At 32.4% G+C, this 19,781-nt stretch overlaps 2 protein-coding genes across 3 annotated transcripts; one reads left to right on the forward strand and one right to left on the reverse strand.

Moving 5' to 3' along the window:
- Positions 1 to 7,134: 7,134 nt before the first annotated feature.
- Positions 7,135 to 13,174, reverse strand: LOC114421175 (putative BPI/LBP family protein At1g04970). Its single transcript, XM_028386999.1, has 6 exons — positions 12,552 to 13,174; positions 9,896 to 10,175; positions 9,437 to 9,788; positions 8,638 to 8,886; positions 8,262 to 8,387; positions 7,135 to 7,534 (listed from the first exon to the last, which is right to left on the reverse strand). Exons 2-6 carry the CDS (start codon positions 9,898 to 9,900, stop codon positions 7,442 to 7,444), a joined length of 825 nt encoding a protein of 274 aa, XP_028242800.1. The 5' UTR covers positions 9,901 to 10,175; positions 12,552 to 13,174; the 3' UTR covers positions 7,135 to 7,441.
- Positions 13,175 to 14,727: 1,553 nt separating this feature from the next.
- On the forward strand, positions 14,728 to 19,239 carry LOC114423465 (syntaxin-51-like). 2 transcript variants are annotated; one of them, XM_028390227.1, is made up of 6 exons: positions 14,728 to 14,963; positions 17,300 to 17,509; positions 17,715 to 17,917; positions 18,005 to 18,105; positions 18,201 to 18,245; positions 18,878 to 19,239. In XM_028390227.1, the coding sequence occupies exons 2-6, from the start codon at positions 17,304 to 17,306 to the stop codon at positions 19,007 to 19,009; spliced, it is 687 nt and encodes a 228-aa protein (XP_028246028.1). In that variant the 5' UTR covers positions 14,728 to 14,963; positions 17,300 to 17,303; the 3' UTR covers positions 19,010 to 19,239. The 2 variants fall into 2 exon arrangements, with proteins under 2 accessions (XP_028246028.1, XP_028246029.1); XM_028390228.1 differs by having other exon boundaries at positions 14,728 to 14,968; positions 18,878 to 19,231.
- The last annotated feature ends 542 nt before the right edge of the window (positions 19,240 to 19,781 follow it).

Below are 19,781 nucleotides of genomic sequence, written 5' to 3' on the forward strand. Positions count from 1 at the left end.
TAACCAGGGTTCCATTGGTTGATTATATGTATGAAAAATAAAAAGATTTTGTTGAGAAAAGTAAAATCCACCTCAATATTCTTTTTAAGTCTAAAAAGGTAAATTAATTACTGACTATCGACTAAGAAATACTTTTGTTAAATATAATATTGCATAGTCATTTATATTCTATAATGATTTAAAAATATAAATTATGAGTTAATTTTAAATAAAATTTATATCTATTTTTTTTATATTTATTGTTTTATATGAAAATGTAAGTATCATTGGACTTTTGCTTGAATTAGTTTCAGATTAAATAATAACGATAAACCGACTAACTAGCTAATTGGTGAAATACATGACAACAATTATGAATCCAAAGTCTATGCTACTTTATAAGGGAGAAAAGGAAAATACTTATTCATTAGACATAATGCCTCTCTCATCTCACTTTCACGCTCACGAAGAAATACATGATTTTTAAATAAAAAAAAGAAATAGGAGTATATTAAAGAAGGTGATTGAGGGAGTATAAATTAAATGTTAGCTAATTATAGGGATAATAAATCAAGTAGCTCATGAAGCATTTTAACTTGGCCCTGCAATAAATATAGATAGATTAGCCATGTTTATTTATTAATTAATTTATGTTATGGTTTTATAAAAAAATATTCAATTATTTTTTAAAGATTTCATTTCAAGAAATTGATTTCTTCGAAAAAAATAATATTTCCTTTTTATTTTAAAATATAATTAAAAAATATTGTCTAGGTTTTACTTTATTTTCTGCTTCAAATATTTGTATAAGAATGGGAAAAAATAAAAGAAAAATATATTTTTTCACTATTTTTTATATAAATATTTGGAAACTGAAATCAAAGTAAAAAAAAAAAATGAAGTTTTTTTTTTTTTTTTTTTTTTATCTATAAGATCGATCGAAGACAGGTACCAGAGTTTTCTTAAAAATAAAGGTTTAACTCACAAATCCTCTTAGGAGCCTATTTACAAGGTTTTATCATTGGTATATAATAATAACATTGAGTTTTAACTTAGGACCTCATATAGATTATATTTCTATCTAAATTTTGTACTACCAAACCGACCCTAGCGAATTAACTTAATTACAAGGTTTATTGCAAAATGAAATTCTTAATTCTTTTAAGTAAGTCTGGTTTTTAATTAAAACAACTAGTTTATTCATTAAAAAATCGTATTTTAAAATAAGTTAAATTTAAGTCTTAATTTTAGAACATATATAGATTAAACCTTTTCAACCTAGGCAAAACTTTATCTTACCTAACTCATCAGATCCGCATTAAAACTCATAATTTTTAAGAAAAAAATGTTTACTTTTATATAATTAACCTCTAGGCAGGAACTTCACTAATCTAAAGTTCGAAGATAAGTAAACCAAACCAAAACACAAGTTAAAACCAAAAGGTTTTTTTTATAGATGTATACCCACCAATAGATAGATATTATTTACAGAACATTAAATACCTTTTATTACTCATTTTTTATTAAAGTAACTCTAACTCGTGGTAAATGAATCTCTCTCTCTCTCTCTCTCTATATATATATATATGTATATATATAAGTGTATTTTTTTTTCTTTAGATAGGATTATGGAAATGAATACAAACCAATTATAGACACGTGACATCTTTATTGTAATGTCTAGTGATTTTATACATGTGAGATAAAACTTATTAGCCTATTATATATGTGTGTCTATGCATTATGTACTATGGTTGCATATATGTTGATCGTTAGCAAAACAATTGTGAATAGTGTACGGATTCATTGACGTAGAAATGGGGCTGGATGAGAGAGATAAACAAATCAAATTCAAGGAGCATACAATGTACTCCTAGTTATTTATTCATATGCATTTCTTCATTTTTACTCCTCAAAAGCTTTTTTTTCTTCTTCTTTTTGTTTTTGGAATCTTTATATTAGCAGAAAAGTTCACCCTCTAAATTTCATGCACACTTCCTCTTCCCAATATCATTGAATTTAAGACACCGAGCTAGCTTATCATCGAGTTCATAAGATTTAACTCATATTGTTGCTATGTGAATTAACAATTTTATCTTGTACAACTAACCATGTGGATGCTTAGCTCACAATTTTCACCAGCTCATATTCTTTAGACTCAATTACTCTGAAAATCCGGGAAGTGGGACTAGGAGATTATTATAATTTCTATATTAGCAAATCAGCATGGCAAAAAGTCTTGATTGCCATATAGAGAAATCAATGGCACAATTAAATCTATATTTGTAGATATAATAATAGGCAAAGGATATAACCCAATAAATGTTCTTTTGTGAAAATTAAAAAAAAAAATATTTGACAGTTTTATTTGTCGTGACAAATACCCACACTATAGTTTATTTTGCCTGGAAAATATGGAACCAATAAATGCTATGCTTGAATAATTTTGGAAACACTGTTCCTTGGAGAGTTACATACCAATATATTTAAAATTTAGTGTTCCATATCCTTTAATATTTTGCTTAAATTTTAAGGGGTCATATAAAAAGATATAATGCTGCCTAGGTAGATAGAGAACAAGAAAAGCCACAGCCTACGACTATGGAAATTGCCTTATTACTATGGAAATTTTAAGGGTTTCCCACTGTTTTATAATGTGATCTTAACTTAATTTGCATCACTATAGCTGCCTAATTAGCCTATATATCCCCAAAAGAAAAGGTAAAAGAGAGACAACAAAATCATAAAATCATATTGTTACTAGTACAAATGATCGAGTAATGCAAGCATTGGAAGATGGCTTTTTAGCCTCTAAAGTTCCCTAGGCCTTCATTTCTATGTAACATATGGTCTCTAATTTATCAATTAGGATCGCGTACGAGAGACCAAAAGGAAAATTCATGGTGGGTAGATGGAAGCATCTATATCCATGGGAAAAGCCACAAGATTTTGTTCATAGTTTGATGCTAAAACTTAATATTTTATATATTGAATAAATGATATATGCATCGATAGTATAATTTTTTTTATTCTATCATCTAATTACACCATTATGCATGTAATGTAAGTTAATTTCTTAAATTTTTTTAATAACTACTTATGAGTTATATTAATTATCAAGGGGGTCTAACTTAGGTTAAATAAAATATGTGAGTTATTATAATTAAGTCTTTTTGGTATTTGTCTTTGATTTTTATAGATAAAAAAGTATTAAATATAATAAAAACAGTATAAAAAATTTACATCTACAGGACATGCTTATTATAAACTCGTATAACTGAACATATTTTGATTTTAATAAACACGTAATTATCTGTCAAATAAGGAACAAAGAGAAGAAAGGAGAGTATATCATAGATAACATACAAGCAGATTTAATAATAAACTTTGTAGTTATTATAATTTCAATAGTTAACACGTGTATTTTATCTTCTAAAGTATACTTTTTCACTTTAGAAGAAGCAGCTGGAGAGGAAGCAAAAATTCATTAATGAACAAATTAATAAAGTTTAAGATTATGATGGAAAAAAATATCTCACAATATTAATTCCAATCCTAAATAATACTTAAAATTAGTTTTTGTCTTGATTCATTAATAATATACATTTATACGAGTGAAGAAACATGCGGAATTTAATCCAATACCATAGATCCTTCAATTTTACCACCTTCACCACCAATATGGGCAAGCCTAAAGTTATATATTGACTTTCTGAACGGTTTGTACCTTGAACGTAAAATGGGAACTAATTAGCATCATCAACCAAATTGTCCTCTATATAAAATTATACAAACAAATAACTTGGAAGTTGATAAGGGGAAAATATCCATCCTAGTAATGAAGCACACCAGACATGAAGCCAACATAGCAAGCATTCCCATTACAAACCTTTTATCTAATTTGTAAAGCCCCTCATCCACATGTCTCCAATTATTGGTGCAAATCTGAACCAGCTACTATCATTTATGAACCCTCTTTAGCATAAATTAATCTCTTAAGTATCCCCTCTTTGGCAGGTTGCCCTTATATTTAGTAACTTACCTGTAGCACACACAAAGCACAATTATTCTAATTCCACCAAAGAATTTATCAAGATGAGTTGTGATGACCCACAAATCAAACGATTTCAAATGTCTATTCCAATATGGAAATCCACTCTAACCATAATCCATATCACAACAAAATAAAGTTGATACCTATGCGGCCATTGCCTTAAAGTTTACTTGCATGGCTAGATCCACTCTAGAAGAGGAAATATAGAATATTATAATATAATGTAGTAGCTATAGATTAAAAGGGTAGTTAGGTGGTTGCTTATAAAGATGAGAAAGGAGAAGAAGAAAATGGTCCGGCATAGATTCACGTGAGCCGCCGATTATCACGGTGGTTTGGACTTGAAAGGAGCTCAAAAGGTGGAGGGGGCCAATGGATAGACTTAAAATTAGAGGTCAAGATTCCAAAGATTTTTATATTTTAGTGGTGGAATTTCAGAGGGATAATAAGTTAATAATATCTATATATTATATATAGTGGGTTAGAACACTTGCACCATACTTTTTGTGAAATATTATATATGACGTCTTATCATTCGTGGCTTGGAAGAAGACCATGCATTAGTACATGGACAAAAATGACATCATGGTTTCGGTGTTTCAAACTAGGACCATATATGGAATTGACTTATGCTCTAAGACTAAATAGTTTAGATGAATTACATCATATCAGACATGAAGTTTGTCGCAACCGTACGTTCTAATTAAGAGAGTTACGGCAAAGAAATAAAAATAATAATTAAAAGAAGGTTTTACGATGTTATTAAGGGAATTTAATTTAATTTGATTGAATAATATTAAATTATTGTAAATTTTTTTATAATCAAGTTCAATTTTTAAGAATTAAAAAATACTTTAACTTATTTATTAAAAGTGTATATGTTGGTGAATTTTACTCCTCAACAAGTATTATTTACGAGATCATTTAAATAAACACTCACATGATCAATCAATCACGTCACAATATCAAATAATAAAAACTAATTAACCGACTACATTTGACACAAATTCTTGCCATTAACTCCTAATATGTCTCCCTATAAGACTCCTTTTAAATAAGTTTTTCCATAAATATTTATTGAGAGATAAATAGGAAAGAAAAATGAAATAAATTTATCTCAGACTAAAATTAGTTCATATATAAATTAAAATCATTTAGCTTTTTCTAAAATAGTTGATTATAATTAACATATGCATATATACACCAATTTAATTAATTTATAGGAAAAGTTTATCTCATTTTTATTTTTTTTTCTCTTAAAATGCTAATAAAAAAAATCCAAACATAACCTAAATTAATATCGTCCTATAAATAGCCTAAGCATAACTTCTCATTATTTAAATTCTCTTAATATAAAGGGTGAAATGATGCAAAACCCAAGTTTTCTTGCCTTTTTTTCCTCACCTGAGAGATTATAGGTATATATATTTAGGGTTTACTGATATTAGTTCCTTTCTTTTCAAACTTTTACCTTCCATCTTGAGCAAAGAGAGAGAGAGATATAAAGCTATATAGGGAGAGAGGGGGGGAGGGGCAACAAGAAGACATGAATGAAGTTACTTTGACAATTTGATATGAGTTTAGTCCTCAAGTTAGTCTTTGAATTAGTCACTTTGGCCCCTAAAATGAAGTATTAGGGTTGCTACAATAGCAAATAATTTGCCACATTATCCATTTACTAATGGAGTTAGTAAATGACTTATGGCATAAATTAATTTGACTGGTCGAATTTAATTTTAGAGATCTATTCATCATTTCTCTAATTTTAGGGACTATTATGATATCATTCCATAATTTCAAAAACCAAAATGAGAGTTATCTCAAAGCTTTCGGGAATATATGGGCCACACATATCTTTTTTTTACGGTACACGCGTATCTCAATATGTACTAAACTATGGAGAATTACTTTCTCAATTCCTAATTTATTTCTTCCTGCACTCCCAAAAAACCCAAAAAGTAAAACAAAAATCCTCACCAAGCACCCCCTCTTTCTTCTAAGAAAATCCTAGTCGTCAAACCTACATAACCACCGCACCCTACCTCCACCCAACCACCCAACATCACTGCCACAAAATGATGGGAGAACTATACTTCATTTGTGATTTTCATGGCTGCGGTTGGAGTGTTAAAGAGCTTTGGAGAGACATCGTGTGGGAGTGGACATTGTGTCTAGGATGAGGAAAAGGATTTGGTGGTTAGTAGGATTGAAGGTTTAGTTAGTGATTTGGCTTCTAGGAGGTTGAGGTTGGGTTATAATGATAATGAGGGCAATGGTGTTGAAGAAGTAGGATATTGCTTCATTGTGTGACGATAAGGTTGGCTTGGAGTGTTGCATTTTGGTCATGCTTCATCAAACCTGCCACCCTATTCTGGAATACTTATTATGGAATATGAAAAATCATATTCTAAAATAGGTATTCCAGGAGTATATAAGTAATCTAGAAACCTATTTTTAAATAGGTATTCCAAAAAGTACATACCTAATCATTTTAGAATAGGTTTCTAAATTATCTATGTATTTTTGGAATACCTATTCTAAAATACAAGAAGGACATGGGAATTTCAAAACATTTGGGGTGCAAGAAGAAAAAAAATAAGGTGCAGGAAGCAGTATCTTTCTTTGATGGGCCAGGTTGAACCATAAAAATGGCCTCCAAAGTTAATAGGAATCAAATTCATATTTTTTTTTTACATAATTAATCTTGAAATTTATGAGAAGGTATGTATTATATATAAGCTTTTCAATTAAGCCATAATATATATAATTTTTTAAAAGGAATATATATAAAATTAAAAATTAGACATGCGAAACATTATTACAACCAGCATGCATTCATCAAAATTCAATATTAATGTTGCTACAACACATCAATGCTGGTTTTTGCGTTGTCAACACTTCAGTTTGCCTTTGTTGGCTTATGACCTGAAGTAATACCTTAGTACCAATTGGAATTTTTCGTGGTCAATTTTTATTTTATTTTTAAAAGATAAAGAACACTATTGCTTTAAAATAAGTTGTAAACAAGCGAGCACTTGGTTTTATTATTGTTGTAATGTAAAAGATAAAGTGAAACAAGCTATGAGTGTTTTCACATACAATGACACAAAAATAATGGTATAGATTTTTAACAAGTAATCTTCATGGCAGGATGTATGTGTATACAAGGCTAAATCCAAAAGGTATATACTAATTGTGATATGTACACAAGTAACTTACAAATGGGTTTCTATATAAATGTTCTTCATTTACATCCACAATAATGCAGCTGACAATTTTTTTGTTGTAGCTTTATTTTATGAAACATAAGCTAACTGTTTACCTAGATAGTAATCTTCGAAGGAAACACCACTACACACCATAATCCATGGATGATTGTACAAGATAATGGCATTCTGAAAGCCATAATTAACCATCAATAATTGGTAATGGGAATCCTCTCTTTAATTTGAAGTTCAGGTATGGAAGGACGACAGTTTTGAGGACACTTGACATTAGTGACTGCAAAACATTGACAAATGTTGAAGAGTAAGATTAATTTGTAGTTGGCTGGATACACAATGATTAGAAAGTAGAAACTAGAACTATTTGTGTATTTAGGAGAAGATGTTACAGATGTGTTATACTACTTGGAGAATTGTAAATGAATCCAAAAAGTGAAACATGAAGGATAAGAGCGAAATAGATCGAATAGTCATTGTGTACATACTACATGTCCCCTGAGAGTCGATGTATTGGTGGCTCACACTCTACGATATTTTATTTAGTCTTTCTAGTCCACGCCTTTATAGATAGCTTTGATAACGACTTAAGTCCCTTAAAAGTTAGTTGTTAAAGGGGGAGAACCAAGTTATTAAAGTACTCCACCGAGAATCTCATACTACTCAATGGGAGATTTATGCACCCCAAGGGCCCTATCAATGTTACTTCCAACAAAAGAGGATAAAATGAATGTCTATTGCTCCCTTCTCTTTCCCTTAATCTAATGACTTATCGATCTGTTGTAACTTGTAACAGAAATGCTGGTGATTTGAAATGATATAATGGAAATGCAAATTTAAAACACAAATACTAATGGATTGAATTGCTATCCTATCCTAGAATGTGCCCCAAACTAGGTGGAATTATTTGGTCATGTAGATCAGTTTCATGATTTCATCCAAGTTTTAACTAAAAAATGCATACATTGCTGCAAGCTGAAAATATGAATACTTTTAGTCTGATTTACCTGGATCAGATGCACACGCAATTTCCCTATTTTGCTCCACTTCAAGTATTCAGAAAATGTTTGTAATCTGAGCCAACCAGCAGTATTGTTTCCTTCAACTTCCACAGCACATGAAGCACTAATTTCCTGTAGCATAAGCAGAATAACTGAACCTGTTAGATATGATAAACGGATACTGATCATGCTGAGACAGAAAAAATGATTCGCAACTTTGAAACTTTAGCCAAAGATCAAATTGTCAATTTGTTTTGTATAAGGTAATATGAAAACAAAAGAGTGAAAAGTTTGAGTGCCTCGTAGCTTAATCTGAATGTTGAAAAGAAATACATTATGATGTTTAGCTCCTTGAATGATTGCTAGCTTTAATTTAGCATACCACTGAGATGCATGCAACAGGTATGACTTCACCGTCTTCCAGAACAACGATTGTTATATCTACAAAAATAGTTGCACCAATATCTTGGTAGGTCACTTGTATAACTTGTGGAGAAGATATAGAGATATTAAGCTGCATGTCATCATTTGGATATCGCTTGTATAATTGGGGAACTATGAATCTCCATTCAGCAGTGTTCAAAATGTTCTGATCAGGCAGTTCATCAATAATCAATTGCCTTTTACCTGCCTGAGAACAAGAACAATATAAACTGTTAAACTATATTTCAATCTATCATAAATTCATAATGTAAAAGCATCCAACATAAATGCTTGAAGTGTGAACAGTTAACTGAAGCCATTCAATTAGTCTATAAAATATAATCAGCATTATTATGTCTTTTTAAAAAAATAATAAGCTATTGTGATGCATCTTAGCAGTCTAAGGTCTATTTAAGCTTAAACAGTAATCCTTCTGTCCCAAATTCAGTGAGAGTCCAACAGCATCAGAACTCCCAACCTTCATTAAAGAAGGCACATTGTTGATATGCATACCTAAGTGATGCAAACTGTAGAAAGACAATGCTTTGGTCCCGCCAAAACTCTCCATTTCTTGGTTTCATATAATTATCAAATTGTTTCTTCTGAAATATTTTGATGATGTCAGAGCCTAAAGAGATACAAATTTATCAGCAATCCTAGCTTAGATCCTATGCAACAGGTTATAACAAGCTACTATACATCACAGATAGATTGGACTAAGGCATGCAAAGTAAGAAATAAAAATTTCAGAAACTTACATTGTAGTAAACTAGGGAAGCAGATTTGAACACATTTTCATGTATCGAAACCTTTAACATCTTTTGTAAACCACCACAGGCAGCAGAAATCTTCACTCCTTTCTGGTAACCCCGAGGTACTAAAACTTCATTTTTCCCTGTGAATAAACCATTAATTGCAATTGAAATAGAGGAATTACTCAACACAGGATTTCCAACAAAAAAAACATTTAGTGCAGCGGTTTTGTCTAGTGAGATCTTCTCTGGAAGAGATTGCAATAAATTATCAATATTCACAATCCCTCCTTTTATTTTCTCCGAAATGCCCTCTTCAACGGCAGATGCTATATCCCCTTCAAAAACATCTACTAGCCTGAAACAAACATAAAGAAGTCAATAGCATAATATCTACATCAAAGTTATATAGAATCATAATGTTAGCCAAGTTCAAATTAATCTTTGTTCCTGAGGAAACAGTACCTCATTTATTGTTTACTTGTAGTTTTGCTACTGGAATCTGGAATAAGTGTTATGTCTGGTGGGGGATTCATAATGTGATCCATATGGACCCAAAAATGCATCTCCTGCAGCATAATTGTGATTGGTTGGGGAAGGAAGCTAATGAAAGATGGAGAGTGGTGTGGTTTGCGATTGTATGGTCACTTTGGCTACACAGAAAAGAAATTTTCTTTAATAAGGGAAGTGTTAATGGTGGCAATCTTTTGGAGCTGATCAAATTCAAGTCATGGTTGCTGATGACCTGTAAGATAAAGAATTTCAAATATTATTTCTACGAGTGGTCAATACCCCAGTATACTGTCTGAGAGGAAAGTAATCTTTTCAAAATGAATGCAGAGAGGAGTTGTACACAGTAGAATGATAAGAGATGGAAATTTGTATGCTGGGAGACACAGTCTGAACCGGTTTTTTTGCACACCCCTACTAGGTGTTACAGGTACAATTCTCCGGGTCTGATGTGGATTGCAATTATGTTATCTGATATGCAAATCATAGTGAAGTTTGAAGTTTAACATTTTTTTGTTTGGTGTTGGAGTTGTGTGCCGGTATATTAAATTAAAAGAAGTCTTCCAATGAGATAACATATGCAGGGTAGTGCTGTTGGAGTATATCACGAGAAGGGAACAAGTAGGGGGAATGTTGGATAAAAAATACAAGGAAAGATTACATGTGGGGGAACTCATTTTTGGCGTTACATGGCATGAATCATTGTTAACACTTGGCATACTCTTTTTTCACTTTTACTGATACTGTAAAGTGGGATCTGAGGTATTTTGATGGGATAGTTTGGATAATTATATTCTCTGGTTTTTTCATTCTGTAAAAGGGGTAAGGTATCTTGTACCCTCTTTAATATACTTATTTTTCTTGGCCGGTAAAGAAAATGTTAGCCAAGTTCATAATATCATGAAAAGAAAATGATTGTGCTATCAATTAACAGATATTTGAAAAGGAAAACCACTTTAATATTATTACTCACCAAGAGTCCTTACACCAAATATAAAAACATCAAATATAAAAACTAGTGTATGAATTTCTTAACTTTATGTTAAGAACTATCATATTCGTGTCTTCATGAAATCAAGGACAGACCTATCTCCGTAAGAAGTCTAGCTACTTTACCAAAAAAAGAGGCAATAAAGTTGAGCGGATGCACTTATTCATTAATCCAAGTTCAGCACATTCAAGAGGCGACGAGACATAAAACTTTACACTTGGCTAACTGATCCTAAAAGAATGGAAGCAAGAATTCTGGAATCTCTAGGTAAACACTGATTCATGCTTTATTGCTTTTTCCTTTTCCCTTCTAATGGGGTGGGAGTATAATGGAAGTTTCTATATGCTAACCTCATGTTAAGACTAAGAGTCACACTTTATCAGTAAAATTATGAAAGTAAGTCAGGAACCACATAGGGATTACTATATCACAAAAAAAAAATATAACAAAAAATTTAACGATAAACAATAAGCTAGGGATCATCTTTAGCCGTCTTATACTCTTATATAATCTCCTGCTGAATCCGGACACCAAAATAAAAAGAGTAGTTTAATTACCCATTTAATCTTTATAGTTTCCAAGCATATCTATTTTAGTCCAAATAGTTAACTAGTAGATATTTTTGTCCCTAAAGTTTAATAAGTGGATTTTTTTAATCCTTGAAGTTAAAATGTAAGCTTAATAAAAATAAGTCACTGTTCAGTTTTAGAAAATGTTATTTTACAAATTTTTTCATTTTTAATTACAAAAATGTCCCATTATTTCCACGTTACTTTTTGAAAAAAACTGCAAACTTAACTAGACAATTGACATAGAAAACGGAAAGAGAAAATATTATTCTCAAACCCAATGACCCTTGTTTATATGATAAAATAAATCTAAACAAGCTTCACATAAGCTCTTCCAAATGACATGATCCGGAGACTGGAGTTTTATGTTAGGAAAAAACCCATTACCTTTACTTCTTTATGATTTCCATTTTAGCTACAACATTTACAAAGATCAAGAAAAAAATTATAGATACTCTTCATTCCACCATTTGCAATCTTACAATAAACTCAACTTATATGAACAAGATAATGAGGTTTGAAATTGAACTCGACAGTGCACAGCAATCAAAACACTTTCTAACAAGTCCCATGATCTTTATTGTTATGGCTCCCTGAATCACTTGTTACACATAAGTTTGAAATTGGCCAAGTTTTACTAAGTTGACTCAATTCCAATTGCAAGATGATGCAAAAGGCCATTCCAACATTCTTCTTTATAGATTCCCTAGGAGTCTAGGACAAACAGGCTAACCAATTTGTTATTTTTTTTATCAATAATTGTTAATTTGTTAGTTTTTTTGTTAGCAGAGGGATCGAACCTATGATATTTTCCTTCTTTCTTAACCAGCAAGTCAACCATATATCTCTGATTAATTTATTATTTGTTTATGACGAAATAACCTACTTCAGAAAATATTTGTTATTTGTTTAACAGAGTCAAATCTTCTGAAACTTAAATTCAACCATGTAAACGACAATTCAGCAAAACTCTACAACTGCAGCCACAGAAAAAAGACCAAAGGATATAGTATAAAGTATAAGCATGAGTCATGAAATTCTAGTTTTGTACCTTCACTGAAGCATTCCCACTATCTTAAATTCCAAATGGGATTAACCAAGAGCTGAACAGTGTACCTCCACCTCATACTCAAATTAACAAGAACAATATCACCACTCTCCCCAGTCTTAACAGATGAAGAATTGACTTGAACATCCTTGATTGTGATGTCAGAAAGAACCACTTTAGCATTAATTTCCAACAAGATGGACTTGGACAGAATTCTCAATCTCTGGTAGCTGTAGCATCACAATGGAGGCAATACCTTTCTCTATCAACAACTCCTTGGCATATTCAAGGCCCTTGTCAGATATGACCCCAGAGATGGAACTCTCTTCAAGGGGTTGCACATAGCAACAAGCTGAAACCAACAGAAGGGATAGCAGAGAGAAAACAATCGTGAGTGCCATGGATTTTTGGATGGAACCTTATGAGAGGGATAGAGTTAGCAATAGCATCAACTTAGCAGAAACAAAGAAAATTTGCTTTGGTAGTAAGAGCATGATGGTTTTGTGATGTTCATGATGTGAAAGATGAAAAATTAGAGACATCCATGTGATGAAAAAACAAGAAGGTTAAGAAAGGGTTTCTTAATATGGTTGTTTTGTTGAAACTGGTATTGGAGTTTGGCGTCTGAAATCAAGGACTAGCAGCCTATCAAGCACCGACATCGACACGGACACGGACACGACACGACAGGGATACAGACACGTGGACACCTATAATGTCTAAAATATAGAACGTAGTATGAGTGTCGTGTCGGTATTGGACACTGACACGCGACACGGACGCATGTTGGACACCGGACTCGACAAGAGACTGGAGTGTCCGTGCTTCATAGATAGCGACTGTGAAAGGAAACGTGCGTAGCAGGAACTGGTAGTGGTAGGTACGTGAGTTGTTGAGTTAGAGTTACCATGTGTATCATCGACCAATAATTATTAGTTAGCTATTACTATCATACTATGTTAGCTCGAGAACCACGCAAGTTGTAGTGTTACGTTTCAGTATATTCTGACACTTGAAAATGCATCATTCACATTCTAAACCAGATTCTTATGAGGCTAATTTTATCTTTTCATTCACGTTTCATTTTTCAAGAGTCATTTTTTTTTACGGAAAATTTTCAAGAGTCATTAGTCAATAGTTTCTTCGGAAGGTATAAATTCAAGAATTTAATTAGAATATATGTTTTGTTTAGTTGTTCATGTTATTTGCTTAATTATGACTTGTGCCTCAAATTCGTGATCTATTGTCACTTTATTCTCTAGAATTTACGAAATTTAAAAAAAAAGACTCCTAAATTATAATTTTGTCCCTCATTTTTGTTTAAATTAAATTTACATTTAACATGTTACTTAAGTCATAATATTAACATTTATGTAACATTTATTTACAAAATACATTGTTGACTGCATGCATGCAAAGAAATAAGTGAATAATGAGTTTGGAGATATTTTGTAAAGATAGTCTTACATCCTTTCAAACTTTAATGTTCATTTTGTTTGCCAACAAAAAAATCTAGTCATCAATTGCTTAGCAGTGAAGTATAGATTTTATGTTAATTCGCATTGTTATGATTACATTCTAAATTGTATTATTTCACTTTTGTTGAATGATATAGTATGAGTTTTTTCAGTCAAAAATAAAATAAATTTATTTACAAGAATTGGAGAAAAAGACTAATAGATATTAATTAATTAGGTAAAAAAATAATTAAGTAAAAATAGTGAGATAATAAATTTCAATAATTTTGAGGATAATTTTAAAAAAATAATATAAATTATTATTAAATTTAATGTTATTAACTAAACTAATCAATTTTGTTAAAAAAATCTGAATTAGCTTAAAGAATTTTATATTTTAGGAGGAAAGTATCAGTTAATTTTTGGGCAATATTGTCCAATCTTGATATCATTCCACGACATAACACATGTTAATTGCATAGATTTCTTTAATAATTTCAAACATTATAGTATAACTTAGAATATCTTATTTAAATTTTAAAATATTTATATGTGGATAAGCTACTTCCTAATTATATAATTAGAAGTGTCAGTTGACTCAAATAACAATTATTTATTTATTTATAATGATAAAATAACAATCAGTTAACAAATGAAATTGTTACCGCGAAGGATGAGCTTAATCCTTAATCGCTACCACTATATAAAAACTCGTAAATACAACTCTCACTTTTGCAACTGTTTACAACAATAATAAGTTAACAACTCGCGTAGCGCAAGGAACAGCATAAACGACGCTGCGCTGAACAACGACGGTGTCAGACAAACGGTGCCGGTTGGTGGGGCCGCCACGCTATTACGCCTAATCGTATCCATCACCCTCATCAAAACCCCTCCTTTCTCTTAATTTAGAAACCCTAATTCAGAAGATAAAAGTTACTTTCTCCAGAATTAGCGCGTAAGGTTCCATTCAATTCCCCTTTGCGATCTTATTCCCTTTCGTGTTTTTTTTTTAATTGGTTTCAGTTTTTCCATCTGAATTGTAAGTCTGGACTGAATTTGCTGGTTGAGCTTTAGTTCTTCGGAATTACGCGTTTTTCGTTCCTGATTTTGATGTTTTCTTTCTGTGATTGTTGTTTTCTGAGAATTGTGTATTTTGTTGTTAAACGTGATTGATTTTCTGGGCATCGCATGATGGGTGGGAACTTCGTAATTTTCTATTGTCTTCCCTATGGGATCATGGTGAGCTTAAAAGGACATCTTTGTGTCATGCCTTTCACAGCAATTGTTGTGTAGATTTGAAATTTTGGATAGAAGAATATGTTTACTGGGTTAAGAGGTCAATATATTAGTGAAGATTAATTTTGGGTAAGAAATATGTTGATGCTGGTGTTGGCTCAATGGTTGGTAGTTAAGGGTGGGTGATGGCAGTTGTGGACCCAGGATTGCTTACGCCTTTATAAGTTATATATTATTTATATCTATAGTCGGTGTAGGATCTCAACACACCCCCTTTCACCCAAGATTGGACATCTGGAGCATGGAGAATCTAGGACTGATTTTTCTTTTTTGCATTGAGAAAACTGCAGGACCAGGTAGTTGTTTTGGACAATTTAGGGTGACTCAATATCGGATCTATGATAAGCTTTGATATCATCTTGAATTTCCAGTCTAACTCAATTCCAAAAGTTATTACATGAGAAGAGGATTGCCTAATCCTTTATAAGCTCTATTTTAGCCACATTTGCAATTGATGTGAGATCTCAGCACATCCCCTCGCACCCAGGATTGGATATCTGGGGCGTAGGGATTCTAGAATTGATTTCTTTTTATATTGCACTGGGAAAGTGGCGGGACCAGATATTGTTTTTTTTTTGGACAGTTGAGTGTGACCCAATATCGGATCAATGATGTGCTCTAATACCATCTTGATGGGTTAGGCCTAAATCCCAAAATCTAGCTCATGAAATGAGGGTTGCCCAAACCTTTATAAGCTCTATTTTAGCCATATCTACAGTTGATATGAGATCTCAACGCACCCCTTCACGCCCAAGATTGGACCGTTGAGGGTGGTGCAATATCAAATCTATGATAAGCTCTGGGTTTTCTTCCCTCTATGTGGGTGACTGCTCTACTCTTTATCAGATAAACAAAACAAGAGGGGTCCTCTCATCTTTTGTAATTTTCCTTTCAATAAATTTCTTTAACCCCAAAAAAATAAAAAGTATAACTTCTCAGTTCTGAGTCTATATAGATCAATGTTGTTCACACAGATTCTGATTCTTCTTCAAACTATTAGCTGATCATATAGTTTCTTCTATTGATTGGGAAATCCTTTTTCATTTTAAAATATGTTAAGGAACATAGTTGGGGGCAAAGCTGCAATAAATGTTTTTTGACATAAAGCAAAAGGGATGTTAGGTTCAGCTGATAATTAGCGATCCTTTAAGTTTTGCTGCATTTGAATATGAGACCGTGTGGTTCATTTGTAGAGGTAGCTTTAATATCTCTCTCACTTGTTCTCTTTTGTTGGAAGGCTGATAATATAACACCTTATTAGGGAAGGATGGAGTATATTCATGAAGTTCAGTGTAAACATGGCCTAAATTTATCTTCACTGTAGCCTCTGCGAGGTTAACAATAGCGGTTGGCAGAAGACGGAAATTCTGCCATGTAAACATGTCATTGTGGCCTATGGTGCTGCCATAGTTGACCCTCCTTCCCAAATTGCTTATGGCAGAGGGGTCGAAAAATGCCACCTTATAGCATTATGGTGGCACTATAATGGTTATTGAATAATAACATTGGGCCAATGCTGTATGTTCAAGTCAAAGTGGGCAAATGGATGTAATAATGTAAAAATACTCGTGTCTTAATTTTTCAATATCTTAAATATCATAATATTTGATTGCATTATCATATGCCTGTGAGTGCTTGTTTTGAGGCATCGGAGTTGGTAGCAAGCTGTGGAATGTTAAATTATCATAAGTGGGAATCTTTGTGTCATAGCTACTTATATGAAATCTTGGTTTTATGAGTTTCTCTAACCTGGTAAATTTTATCTCATGTTAATCACATGGACTGAAAAGTTCTCTATCTTGTTGGGCACACTTGAAGATTTCTCAATTTACTGTATTATTGATTGTGGAATCTTTTATTACTTGTTTTGTTTATGCTATCCATCAATGCCAAATCTATTAAATAGAACTTCATTAATTATTTCTTCTATAAAACGAGTAAATGTCCATACCTTGGTTCTCATATTGTTTTTCATTCTTTTTCCTCTTATTTCAGGCTAATGGCATCTTCAGACTCATGGATGAAGGAATATAATGAAGCTGTGAAACTTGCTGATGATATCAATGGCATGATTTCTGAACGTAGTTCGTTTCCTGCATCTGGACCAGAAACCCAGCGACATGCATCTGCTATAAGAAGGAAGATCACGATATTAGGGACCAGACTTGATAGCTTGCAATCTCTGTTGTCAAAGGTCCCTGCAAAGTGAGTGTTCAGTTCTTTCCTATGCTGATTAAGAAAAGTTCATGCTATTACCGCAGAGCATAGAGGACCTGGAATACTATGGCTTTTAGTCATCTATTCTTTTCGTTTTGAAATAAATGTCTTGAAACCTCCTAATCTGGACTATCTCTTTCATATGAAGTTGCATGATTCTTATTTTAAGTGTTTCTTTGTCAATGATGCACAGAACTGAGAAGGAGATGAATCGTCGAAAGGACATGCTTGCAAATTTGAGGACAAAAGTTAACCAAATGGCTTCAACATTGAACATGTCTAACTTTGCAAATAGGGATAGTTTGCTAGGGCCAGAAATAAAATCAGATGCAATGAGCAGAACTGTTGGCCTGGACAACAGTGGACTAGTTGGTCTTCAACGGCAAATTATGAAAGGTCTTTAATCTGAATTGTTTGAAATTGAAAAATATTACCTGTAGTCTGCTGTTTGGATCTAAATTTGGAAATGTGCTATTCAAGCAGAGCAAGACGATGGCCTTGAGAAATTGGAGGAGACTGTAATCAGTACTAAACATATTGCATTGGCTGTGAATGAAGAGCTGAATCTACATACCAGACTCATTGTATGTCCCCCCCACATGTTAATTTTCTTTGCTACTTTTACTGTCCATTTTATTCTCTCATTTCTGAAATTTAATCATTTCTCTTCTTTTGTTAGGATGACTTGGACCAACATGTAGATGTTACAGATTCTCGGCTGAGGGTAACACTCTTACCATAACTTCCTTAGTTCCTTATTGGGATCATATCTCTTGTTTTCAAACATAAGTTAAATTTTATGAGATGGAGGAGTTTACAATATGCTCAATCTGGTGAAATCATGCGATATCCTCTTGAATTTAATATTCTTAACCTTTTCAGTTATTAAATTCCTTAATTCTGATATTAATTAAGATTTTTGAGACTGAACCAATGTAACCTCTAAAAAATGTACATAAATTCTTTGGTTAGTCTTTGTTGTGGCACAGTTTACAGATAAAAATATACTCCATTATTATATGCTTAGTCAAATATGGACCTGTGGGGATTTCTGCTCATAATATTTCATTCATTTTTATCAGGAGATAATGTGTTTTATATAACAATAGTAAATTTACTGCAAATGTATACATTTCCTTTGTTTAGGGTAATTTATGTTTGACATATAAAGAAAAATTATATGAAAATAAATGAATGATATTTGTATTGTGAATGCCCTTGCAAGAGGTATACCTATTTCTGGTGTATTTTTTTTCTTAAAGCAAGATGTTAATTTTTCCCCTTGTTTAACTCTTGAATTGAGATATTGTAGAAGTAGCTTGCAACTTACCTTTTGTGTTTCTGATGTGAAAACAGAGAGTGCAGAAGAACTTGGCAGTGTTAAACAAACGTACCAAGGGTGGTTGCTCCTGCTTGTGCATGCTTTTATCAGTGATTGGTATAGTGGGTTTGGTGGTTGTCATATGGCTGTTGGTCAAATATTTGTAAAGATAAAAATACCCAACTCGTGAAGTTTCTCTTTTTTTCATGTTTCTGAATGTGCATTGAAACATGATAACGTGTTTCTTTGTTTTTTCTTGGTGCTTTGGCAGTGGCATGGAATTTATTAAGGTATTGAAAGGCTTTTTTATGTAATTGTCAGATTTCAAATGTTGATACCCTTGAGTGTTGTTCTCTTTGTAAAAATCAGTAAAATTGAGGTGACTTCCATTTATGTATTCCAGAAGCTGCAATTTCGTTTGCGTGGGTGGGAAGGGAAATAATATTTTATGTATTCCGGAAGCTGCAAGTTCGTTTTTCTTTTTGTTTCAGAACCTCTGATAAAATGCTGAGGTTCTTGAATATGCATCTATTCGAAGGTTATGGAGTAATTTCTAATTACAAATTATGAAAACTACTCCATAACTTCGAATAGGATGTATTTCAAGGTGGTTTCTCTTGTGCGTGACCTTCATAGGTCCTGCACCGTGAGAAACAAACACACCTCCTACAACCACGGCCGATTCCTCTATCACACCCTCCGGCTACTGTGCAATTGCAGGGATCCCTTTCATGTTCTTTGACACACCCCCTCATTAATTTCACACGTGCTAGAAAACAGAAAATATAACAAAACAATGTGTCTATGACCAGATTTGGAGATGAAATAGTTGTCTTTCAATGACATGACTTCGTTGGTTCCAGGAGGGGAAGAAGGAGTCAACATGATACTTTTTGCATTTGGTGCACCCTCACATATTTGACCTTTCATTTTAATCGC

The sequence above is a fragment of the Glycine soja genome, chromosome 8 (genome assembly GCF_004193775.1).
Source record: "Glycine soja cultivar W05 chromosome 8, ASM419377v2, whole genome shotgun sequence".
Taxonomy (NCBI): Eukaryota; Viridiplantae; Streptophyta; class Magnoliopsida; order Fabales; family Fabaceae; genus Glycine; species Glycine soja.

What these genes read in the sequence shown, in the direction of transcription:
- LOC114421175 (XM_028386999.1), bottom strand. An exon ending in CTTCCCTAGTTTACTACAAT is followed by an intron (nt 8,887 to 9,436) that starts GTAAGTTTCTGA and finishes TCTTGTTCTCAG; the next exon opens with GCAGGTAAAAGGCAATTGAT. An exon ending in TGCGTGTGCATCTGATCCAG is followed by an intron (nt 7,535 to 8,261) that starts GTAAATCAGACT and finishes AATGTTTTGCAG; the next exon opens with TCACTAATGTCAAGTGTCCT.
- LOC114423465 (XM_028390227.1), top strand. Translation starts at nt 17,304, where the DNA reads ATGGCATCTTCAGACTCATGGATGAAGGAATATAATGAAGCTGTGAAA. An exon ending in TCAACGGCAAATTATGAAAG is followed by an intron (nt 17,918 to 18,004) that starts GTCTTTAATCTG and finishes CTATTCAAGCAG; the next exon opens with AGCAAGACGATGGCCTTGAG. An exon ending in ATCTACATACCAGACTCATT is followed by an intron (nt 18,106 to 18,200) that starts GTATGTCCCCCC and finishes TTCTTTTGTTAG; the next exon opens with GATGACTTGGACCAACATGT.